Consider the following 11,608-nt stretch of genomic DNA (forward strand, 5'->3'; position numbering starts at 1 on the left):
GTAATAAATGTATTACATGTATAAGAACAAGCGTCATGTTAACAATTGATAGCCGCACAGTAACTTTTATGCTTATTGTAGCTGTTAGCTAAAAACGCTTATTTAGCGTAGTTTGCCCTGATTTCAGCTTTGACAAACAAATATGATCGACTGTTTCTAGTAGAATTCCAAAGTTGTCATCTTGTACCCTGTCAGAGCCCTGTATGCTTGCAGAGACCCCTAGAGTAGGGAAACATGCAAAACGCTGTCCAAACCTTTGTATTTTAGCTTTATTTATGTCTTACACAGCATCCCAACTCTTTAGCGAACTTAATAACTTTAGCTAAAGTGAATAGTTAGTCTTATTCATTAGTGCAGCATTACTGGATCACCTCTGTTTGAAGTAATATAATATGATATACAACTATCACTGTGTTTAACTATCATAATAATTCTTAGGGTACTGAGTGCATGCTTAATTAGATTTTTTTTTTTTTTTTTTTTAACATACTGCTCCATTGCTATGTTTGACAGGCTGAAGTTGTCGGGTCACCTCCTAAATCGACCATCTTTTACAGGTGTTTTGTGCCAGAAATGGAGTGTCCACTGAAGACTGAAGATACTGAATCTCTCACGCCGTGCCATTGATCCCTCCTGTGCCTTCATCTAGACAAGAGACATTAACTTAACCACTCTCACATGCTCTGTACCTACATCACCTTCCCTGACAGTCGTAGCTTGGCTCATCTGAGGGTGAAATTATAAGAATGTGTTATTTTGCAAAGTGCTCTCTAGGGTTCCTAAATAAAATATGGCATTGAGGTCATTTCTTTTGAATTAATCCTTCTTCTGAAATATAAGATCCTCTCCTGGTTTAAATGGCACTTTCTGTTCCTTACTTCCTGTTCCACTCCCGACCCCAAATAGATGCTGACAAGCTGACACAGTAACATGGAAGAGGAAAAGAAGCTGGAAAGGACTACTACAAATAAACCTAATGCCTAACAATGAAAAATGTAAAATAAGAAAAATAATAATAAAGATAAAAGATGAAGTAACAAGTTTTTTGTTTTTTGTTTATTCCAAATGATCATCCAGATGTCTGTGACATGTGATGACAAACACCATAATGGAAGGCCTTTGTCATCACATGCTTAAACTCAGCATATATTTTGCATATGCTGAACAGGCAGTCAGACATGCTGTAACTGTGGGGTGAAAACTGCATGAACACCATACGGCGGGGTCTCAAACTCCAGTCCTCGAGGGCATGGAAAAGTTGCATGACACCGGCCTTCGAGGAATGGAGTTTGAGACCCCTGTCATATGGAATATGACAGGTTTTGGTTGAACTTCATGAAGACTCTGAAGTTTCTCTTCTCTTCTGGCAGGACAGGAATGTCGCCTTGTCCTGTGAGCCACCGTAAGGATGTACTTAGAGTAGAACTGGAGTGTCACCGGCCTCAGGCTCTTTACCTTTTCAAAGACAAAGCAGTCATTTAGATAAAATATTAGATATTGTTTACCTGTAAATGCACAAAGAGAATTTAGAAATGTAATTATTGACAAGAGTGAACAAGCACTGATAGTGTAATCTACAGCTGTGGCCAAACGTTCAGAGAATGAGAAGTGTTGTTTATTTACAAAGTTTGCTGTTTCAGTGATAGTTGTATATCATATTATATCACTTCAAACAGAGGTGATCCAGTAAAGCTGCACTAATGAATAAGACTAACTATTCACTTTAGCTGAAGTTATTAAGTTAGCTAAAGAGTTGGGATGCTGTGTAAGACATAAATAAAGCTAAAATACAAAGGTTTGGACAGCGTTTTGCATGTTTCCCTACTCTAGGGGTCTCTGCAAGCATACAGGGCTCTGACAGGGTACAAGATGACAACTTTGGAATTCTACTAGAAACAGTCGATCATATTTGTTTGTCAAAGCTGAAATCAGGGCAAACTACGCTAAATTAGCGTTTTTAGCTAACAGCTACAATAAGCATAAAGGTTACTGTACGGCTATCATTTGTTAACATGACGCTTGTTCTTAATACATTTATTACCAACCTGAGAGTTTATCCGCTGGTCATTCGACATGACGAATGACTTCTGAAGTCTTAATTCAGCTCAAGACGCTGTAGATTCCGTCAGTAACGCTATCAGTCTGTAGTTCTATTAATCTGCGCTTGAACCGAACCGGATGTAAGTCCCAAAAACTGAATTTTGGAACTGAAATTGAATTGTAGAACTGAAACTGAATGGTGAGAAGTGAATCTGAAATTATTCGAGAGCTGAATTTTTAAAGGATAAAATGCAGTTTCAAAGCAAATCAATTCATTTTCAAACCATAAATTCAATTTCAAATTAGACTAATTCAAATTCAGTTTTCAAAAGCTTTCATTCAAGTTACAATTCAGATTCAATCCGAGTAATTCAAATTCAAATTTAACTTATTCAAATTCAGTTTCTGATGGCACAGATTTCTGCCCATAGTGATGCCACTGTCTACACATTGTTCTGGACTGTGGCCATATAGCATCACTGAGAGTGAGACAGTTTGTTTGCTTGCCTTAGCAACACATCCAGGAGTAAACGTACTTGGACCACTGCCAACTTTTCAACTCCTCTGAACCTGAATGGAAGGTTGATTCACCAGTAGCTGGGAAGGTGAACTGCTCTGGTACGACAGACCTGCTAGCCTGACTCTAAGTATCTGACTCGCTGCAGGACATTGAACAGCTAAACAAACTGGAAGCAGGCCAGTTACCTATGTATATGAAGGGCAATGGATTAGTCCAAGTTGGAGATTCATCATGGAATTTGTGTAACGTCAGCTATTCTTTTTGTCCTCTGCAAGAAGGGATGTGAACAGAGAAGCCTTTTGTCTACATTTACATCATAAACACTTCTCTAAGCTGGTTGAGGTTTTGAGCCAAGAAGATCAAAACAGCTTGATCCAATTTCCTTTACAAAGCTTTTTCTGCGGTGACAACAGGACAGGAGAAGAGTTGTAAATGCAGATATTTCACCAGTTGACTCTAACCCCCACAGGATGCCTACAGTGAGAAGATTTGGGGGGTTGATAGGAGTCGTAAAAAGGGGTGTTGACCAGGCTACAGCTTTGAAGTTAGCTGAGAGCCACATGGACAAACAATAAAGTCAACTGATGTGTTTGAATGCCTATGTCTGTATACAGTTGTATTGTAGTGACATATGATTTTTGAGAATGTTGATTCTTCTTGTTTGACTGTTGACATTCAGTTGTTTACTTGCAGAAATGCATAATGAATCGCACGACAGGAGTAGATGCACCACAAGGCTGGAAAGTTTGGTTAATGTCTGGTCTTTGGTGGCATCTTCTTTTGAAAATATTAACTATTGTTGACGTTGATTTGCTTATGTATAGGATGCATTTTGCCGTGTATAAGATCAATGCTAACAAATGATTTCTAATACATTTGTTAATTATGTACCTTTACAACAATATGAAATGACTGAAATGAATGACATGACAGAAGCCTGTGTATGAATGATGCCTGTACTGAAAATGTCAAGCAAGAGGTGCATGGCTATGAATATACTACACGGGAATAATTTGGAGCATAAAAATAACAAAACAGGAGGGAAATGTTAGAGTGAATTGTTAAATGTTGTCATTTTTATGCTTACCATCTTTACATTGTTTTTGTCATGATCCAGGGTCATTTTGACCCAGCGTTTTGTGTTTCCTTGAAGTTCATTTTGTGCCTTGTGTTTATTCTGCATTTGTATCTGTTTAGGGTTGAACCTGAAGTTTAGTGTTCTATCAGCCCTACCGGTGTCTGTCCTCAGTGCTCTGTTTATGTCCCCGTGTTTGTGTTGTAAAACAGTCTGTGTGTTTCCTGGTTTTACTTTGAAGGTTCGTGTTCTGGATTTCCTGTGCTATTCTGAAGGTCTGTGTCTGTTGTCATTGTGTTCAGCTTGTGTCCTTCAGTCATCATGTGTATTAGGATCAGCTGTTCTTCCCTCCTGTGTGTCATTACCTGATTACTATGTGTGTATATTTAATGGGTGTCAGTCTGTACTCGTTGTTGGCTCGTCTGCATTTCTCTGCGTTCGTCTGCGTCAGGCTGCATCTCTCCGCATCTCTCCGCCTTTCTCCCCGTTTCCTGAGGATTTCAAGTTTGCTCTTTAGTTTTTCCCAGTTTAGGTTTCCGTTAATATTTCTCATGCTTCGTTGTTTGTTTCTGCCACTGCCACCTGTAAATAAACTCTCACTCATATCATCAGTCGGCTGCCTGCACTTTGGGTCCCCCAGCCGTGACAGTTTTAACTCTATGATGAAAGGAATTCTTTCTTTTGTCCCCCTCCCCAGCCTCTCGAGGTTCTGGGGGGGCTGTAGTGTTTTATTGCAGACACATCCTATCTGGAATATCTGTTTCTTGTGATGTGCTTCCTGCTTTTATAACCCTTTTGGTCAGCAGGAGGTCACACACACACACACACACACACACACGCACACACATTCTCACATGCATACAGAAGTTCACACATATACATACAATGCCTGTCTTAGAACCATGTGGGCGTTGCTTTTGCTGTGATGTGTATTGTGTGAACTGTTTTCCCAATAAAAGGCAGCGAGAGGAGGCCGTCGTTGGGGTCATTTTCGTGGTAGATACAAACGAGGCCTCCCTTGCAAGTAAATTGATCGATCACTGACTGTCTTGTTTTCTTCATGATGAATAAGTCTCTAAACCAGCGGGGCTTGTGGAAACACAGACCCAACAATTACTCGTCCCTATGTTGGTTGTTGCTGTGGTTTCCCTATTGTGTTGTTTTGTTTTTGCTTGTTTTTTCCTCTCGGCACGCGATCAAGCAGATTTTCAGTGTCTTTTCTGTCTCTAGTCCTCTTCTGCTCTGTTTTTCTTCCCGTCCGTCTGTTAACTCTCTTCCCAACCTCTCTTTCTTTCTCTGTCCTGTCCGTTCTGATTGAAATAACTCAACGTGGAAAAAATAAATAAATAAATGAATAAATAAATAAATAAATAATAATAAAATATGACAATCAGGTGGACATTTGATTTTGGACATTTTTCTTGGCCTTGAGACAATAATTCTGATTGCTACAGTGCCGGACAGGACATTTGGGGGGGGGGGATCACAGTGTGATTACAGCAATTAAAAAAGATGACAAATTGATGACATCATCCTCTTATATAAATCCTCTTTTCAAATTCTTTTATGAGGATCTCTGTACATCTGAGATCACTGCTTGTACAAAAGGATTGGAGTCCTTTTTCAATAAAATAGCTGGAAAGTCACCATGTATAGATGGCTTTACAGTTGAATATTATCACAGGCATATTATTTACAGGCAAACTTGCCAAAATGTTAACTAAAGTATATCAAGAGGCTTTCCAATATGGTATGCTCCCTGAAAGTTTCAATCAAGCTATAATTCAATTTTAATTCAATTCAACTTCAATTTTATTTATACAGCACCAAATCACAACAAGGAGCTTTATATTGTAAGTTGGACCCTACAATAATACAACAATGACCATAAACTGACCTCACAGCCTAATGTTCATTCATTGGTGCTAGTTTCAGTCATTGTGCAAACATGCTGTTTATAAGGTTGGAAACCTGCAGTCAGCTGAGACTTAAGAAGTCACCTGATGATGATGAAATGTTTCTCCCACTGAAAATGTCCAGATGAACAGAATCAACCTTTTGGGATTTACTTACCTGGATGATTGATGATTTTTTTAATGCCTCACTAAGTTTTGTTTTGTGTTGATATGTCTGTTTCTTTAAATGTTTAAAAATAATAAAAACTTTAATCACAAAAAAATATTGAACTAATGTTGAACTAATAATATATAAAGAAATTATCATTACCATGACAACAGAAGTCTTTCTCTGTACATCTTTCATTTGCAGAATTGACCGGGACACATCAGATCAATCTGAGCACAAACATCACCTGGACTCTGTGTTTATGGTGTGTAAAAACAGACACACAGCTACGACACTAAATCAAGAACCGTATAATAAATAGTCATAGTACTAAAAGTGTCCATGATGCATGTGGTACAGTGATAGTTTATATTCAACATAAAGTTTATATCTCTCTATTCCAGCTCCTTGAGAAGAAAATTGTCACCTTTATGAAAAATGAGCTTAATGAGTTCCAGAGGTTTCTGAGTGAGAGGCTGGATGATGAGATACTGGTGTATGAGGATGAAGAGAAGAGGAGCAGCAGGGAGTCATTTCTGAAGATCACACTTCACTTTCTGAGGAGAATGAACGAGGAGGAGCTAGCTGACCGTCTTCAAAGCAGTAAGACTTTTTGTTTTTATGGTGTAGCTTACAGTCTGTCTGTAGTTTCAATACACTTTTATAAGTGAAAGAAAAAATAACCTGAAATTGTTCCACTCACAAATATTTGGATATCAAAATTGCTGTCACACAGGAATAAAGCAGACAGGTATATCTCAGACAACTATATCTGTTTGGATTTATTAAATTAAAGATTTACATTGATTTTGTCATTGGTCTTCATGCAGAAACTCATGCTGAAGTTGGCAAACATAAACTCAAATCTGCACTGAAGAAGAAGTTCCAGCGTGCGTTTGAGGGGATCGTCAAAGCAGGAAACCCAACCCTTCTGAATCAGATCTACACAGAGCTCTACATCACAGAGGGAGGGACTGCAGAGGTCAGTGACGAACATGAGATCAGGCAGATTGAAACAGCAAATAGGAAACCACACAGACCAGAAACACCAATCAGACAAGAAGACATCTTTCCAGTCTCACCTGGAAAAGATGAACCAATCAGAACAGTACTGACAAAGGGAGTGGCTGGCATTGGGAAAACTGTCCTAACGCAGAAGTTCACTCTGGACTGGGCTGAAGGCAAATCCAACCAGGACATCCAGTTCATATTTCCATTCACTTTCAGAGAGCTGAATGTGCTGAAAGAGGAAAAGTTCAGCTTGGTGGGACTTGTTCATCACTTCTTTACTGAAACCAAAGAAGCAGGAATCTGCAGCTTTGAAGACTTCCAGGTTGTGTTCATCTTTGATGGTCTGGATGAGTGTCGACTTCCTCTGGACTTCCACAAAGCTAAAATCCTCACTGACCCTAGAAAGTCCACCTCAGTGGATGTGCTGCTGATAAACCTCATCAGGGGGAAACTGCTTCCATCTGCCCACATCTGGATAACCACACGACCTGCAGCAGCCAATCAGATCCCTCCTGACTGTGTTGACATGGTGACAGAGGTCAGAGGGTTCACTGACCCACAGAAGGAGGAGTACTTCAGGAAGAGATTCAGTGATAAGAAACAGGCCAGCAGGATCATCTCCCACATCAAGACATCACGAAGCCTCCACATCATGTGCCACATCCCAGTCTTCTGCTGGATCACTGCTACAGTTCTGGAGGATGTGCTGAAAACCAGAGAGGGAGGACCACTGCCCAAGACCCTGACTGAGATGTACATCCACTTCCTGGTGGTTCAGGCCAAAGTGGCAAACATCAAATATGATGGAAGACGTGAAACAGATCCAATCTGGATTAAGAAGAGCAGGAAGATGATCGAGTCTCTGGGAAAACTGGCTTTTGATCAGCTGCAGAAAGGAAACCTGATCTTCTATGAATCAGACCTGACAGAGTCTGGCATCAATATCAGAGATGCCTCAGTGTACTCAGGAGTGTTCAGACAGATCTTTAAAGAGGAGAGAGAACTGTACCAAGACAAGGTGTTCTGCTTCATCCATCTGAGTGTTCAGGAGTTTCTGGCTGCTCTTCATGTCCATCTGACCTTTATCAACTCTGGAGTCAACCTACTGGAAAAGCAACAAGCAATCGTGCACAATATCAGAGTATTAAAAGACATACCTAAGCTGAAACATCTTTACCAGAGCGCGGTGGATAAGGCCTTGGAGAGTCCAAATGGACACCTGGACTTGTTCCTCCGCTTCCTCCTAGGTCTTTCACTGCAAACCAACCAGACTCTCCTACAAGGCCTGCTGACACAGACAGGAAGTAACCCAGGAACCAGACATAAAACTGTTAAATTTATCATTGAGAAGGTCGGAGGAAATCTGTCTACAGAGAAAAGCATCAATCTATTCCACTGTCTGAATGAACTGAATGATCGTTCTTTAATGAAGGAGATACAACAGCCCCTGATTTCAGGAAGTCTGTCCACAGATAAACTGTCTTCTGCTCAGTGGTCAGCTCTCGTATTCATCTTACTGTCATCAGAAAAAGATCTGGATGTGTTTGACCTGAAGAAATACTCTGCTTCAGAGGAGGCCCTTCAGAGGCTGCTGCCAGTGGTCAAAGCCACCAACAAAGCTCTGTGAGTTAATGAATACTTTTATATTTAGAAAATAACTCCTTCATTTACTAGTAAATGGATATTGAAAGTAATAGATTGTCTTGCAGGCTGTGTGACTGTAATCTGACAGAGACCAGTTGTGAAGCTCTGTCCTCAGTTCTCAGCTCACAGTCCTCTAGGCTGAGAGAACTGGACCTGAGTAACAACAACCTGAAGGATTCAGGCGTGAAGCTTTTGGCTGCTGGAGTAAAGAGTCCACACTGTAGACTGGAATCTCTCAGGTCAGGATACAGCTGTCTTTGCAAAAAATAAAAAAGCAGCTATTAACGCAGCTTAACACTGAGTTGGTTTGATACCAGAGCTCCTTTTGGGGCCACTAGCACAAGTTTGACGTGACTTTTCTTCTGCAAGACGCTGGATTATGTTTTTTGCAAAATAGGAGTGCTTTGTTACATGGGGTATTATTATTCCACTATAAATACCAATTAGAAGATGGGCAGCAGCCATAAATGGCTATAGAAGGCCAGTTGCATGCCGTTTGTAGCCTCAGTTCGAAGTTTCTTTTTCTGACAGTAGAAGTGTTTGAGTGGAATAGTTTCAGAAATCATGGCCTATTTAAATGTTGTATTTAAATGATGTTGTTGCCGGGCTTAAACAACTGTTTACTAGCCAGCCTGTTGTGACCTCTCTGTGCTCTGTTGTCTGTCAAACTATATATTTGACTGAACAACAGCTAAATCCTTTTACTTGTGCAGGCTATCAAGTTGTCTAATCACAGAGGAAGGTTGTGCTTCTCTGGCTTCAGCGCTGAGCTCAAACCCCTCCTATTTGAGAGAGCTGGACCTGCGTAATAACAGCCTGCAGGACTCTGGAGTGAATTTGCTGCTTGCAGGATTGGAGGATCCATATTGGAGACTTGATATTCTCAGGTGCCCCCCCCCCCCCATTTTACCTTTAACCAGAAAATCCCTTAAATTATAATCCAGGACATAAAAATTACAATTGCATAAAAACAACGAGGCCTGATCATTCTGTTTCATTCGTAATAAGTAAAGATTTGTGTTTCATCCTATAGGGTGGACAGTGGTGGAGAGCAGAAGGTAACTCTTGATCTAAGGAAATGTAAGTGACACATGCTATATGTCCAGTGTTTTCTCAAAGGGGTTGGATTGGATGTTCTGGATTTTTTTTGACTGAGGATGTGTGCTGCAGGATGCACACATTGCTTCTGTAGTTTTCTAAGTATAGACTGCCTTTGGGATTTACATGTTTTAGTTTGTATCTTACACAGAGGAGGAGTTTGAGATCTACACTATATGTCAAGACTAATACATATGCCTTACATTGGAAAAGCAAAATTGGCAAGAATTTATTTTCAAAAGATGATTGCATGCAGTTGGTTGACCTGCAATGCAGGATCCATAGTGAGCTGATTTTTAAATGCAGTAAAAAGAAATGGTGGTCAGATTTTTTGACTTGTGCAACTGACTTCATTTACTGTCAAGAAAACAGAAGTGTATTGGATTAAGCAGGTATAATTAAGAGAAAAGTGGAATGAAAACAGTGGATCTGATCTATGACTAAGGTATCAATTAACATCATCATATGTTTTCTGGAAACCTTTAATTAGCTACTCTGCTCATAGATCAACATATGCTAAAGTCACCAGTTACACAAAATAATAAACACTTCTTAATTTTCTTTTTTTTTCCTCCATCAGTTGCTTGTGAGCTAATACTGGACCTAAACACCACACACAAAAACCTGAAACTGTTTGACAACAACAGGAGCATGAAAGTACTCAAGCAGCAGCAGCCTTATCTTGATCACCCGGAGAGATTTGATATGTTTTGCCAAGTGCTGTGTAAAACTGGCCTGGCTGGTCGTTGTTACTGGGAAGTTGAGTGGGAAGGAAAAGTTGACGTAGCAGTGACTCGCAGAGGGATCCCAAGGAAAGGCTATAGCAGGGCTTCCAGGTTTGGAGGGAATGATCAGTCCTGGAGTTTGACCTGCTCTGATAACGGTTACTCCGTCTGGCACAATGACAGAGAAACATCCATCTCCTCCTCCTCCATCTCTAACAGAGTAGCTGTGTATGTGGACTGTCCTGTTGGGACTCTGTCCTTCTACAGAGTCTCCTCTGACACTCTGATCCACCTCCACACCTTCCCCATCAAATTTACCCAACTTCTTTATCCTGGGTTTAGAGTCTGGGATGGTTCAGTCACTCTTTGTTCAGTGACAGAATCAGACTGCTGACTGAAAATCAAAGTGTTTTCAGTCAGGCCTACCATTAAATATGCTCTGCATGTGGTTGTTACAGCCCTAGCAGGACCTCCTTCTGAAGTTGCCTGTGTGGGCGTGTCCTACCGTCTCTCCTGCCTTAGGTGCCACCCTTTTTTCTTTTGTACAGTTGACCATCAGCAATTAAAGGTATTTAAGGCCAGAGAAAGGTGAGCTCTGGTGCCAGAGAACCATGTTGGTGGGTGCAGCTAGTGAGCTGTGTTCAGTGATTGCTCTGTGGAGAGGAGTGTTTGGTGACTAAACTCTTTTTTAATTCTCCAAAAGTTGAATCTGTTCATCTGGACGTAGCGTTTTGTGGGAGAAACGTTTCGTCACTCATCCAAGTGACTTCTTCAGTCTCAGCTGACTGCAGGTTTCCCCAAACCTTATAAACAGTACATTTGCATAATGACTGAAACCAGCCCACTGAAGGAACAATGGGCTGTGAGGTCAGTTCCTTAATCATAATTATGCAAATTCCATGACCATTGATCAACAATCACTGACTAAAACCCACTGATCAAAGAACACTGATCAATGGCCATGGGTACCATTCACAGAGAGTTGGGGAATGGCTGCAATCACAGCATTGTAAGATGGCGAAAGATGTACCCTTAGGCCCCCTCCTCGATTCAGAGATGGTCTTTCCCTTTTCACGTAAATGGCCTCCTTGACTCCGCGCTCAAACCAGCGTTCTTCCCTGTCCAGGATGTGTACATCCTCATCATTGAAAGAGTGTCCACTGGCCTGTAGGTGTAAATAAACTGCAGAGTCCTGGCCTGACGAGGTTGCTCTTCTGTGTTGTGCCATCCGCTTCGCTAGAGGTTGTTTGGTTTCCCCGATGTATAAATCCTGGCAATCCTCCTGGCACTTAACAGCGTACACTATGTTACTCTGTTTGTGTCGGGGGACCCGATCCTTGGGGTGGACCAGTTTTTGGCGCAGCGTATTTTGGGGTTTAAAAGCCACAGAGACCCGGTGTTTAGAAAAAATGCGTCTCAACTGCCTCTCAA

The 11,608-nt window shown here is 40.9% G+C and overlaps 1 protein-coding gene across 1 annotated transcript; it reads left to right on the forward strand.

Moving 5' to 3' along the window:
* Positions 1 to 6,044: 6,044 nt before the first annotated feature.
* LOC116334544 (NACHT, LRR and PYD domains-containing protein 4E-like) lies at positions 6,045 to 10,743 on the forward strand. The gene is made up of 9 exons (XM_039617782.1): positions 6,045 to 6,053; positions 6,104 to 6,302; positions 6,530 to 7,851; positions 7,891 to 8,333; positions 8,420 to 8,593; positions 9,068 to 9,241; positions 9,388 to 9,434; positions 10,033 to 10,343; positions 10,726 to 10,743. The coding sequence occupies exons 1-9, from the start codon at positions 6,045 to 6,047 to the stop codon at positions 10,741 to 10,743; spliced, it is 2,697 nt and encodes an 898-aa protein (XP_039473716.1).
* Positions 10,744 to 11,608: the final 865 nt, after the last annotated feature.

This window comes from Oreochromis aureus, linkage group 9 (assembly GCF_013358895.1).
Source record: "Oreochromis aureus strain Israel breed Guangdong linkage group 9, ZZ_aureus, whole genome shotgun sequence".
NCBI lineage: Eukaryota > Metazoa > Chordata > Actinopteri > Cichliformes > Cichlidae > Oreochromis > Oreochromis aureus.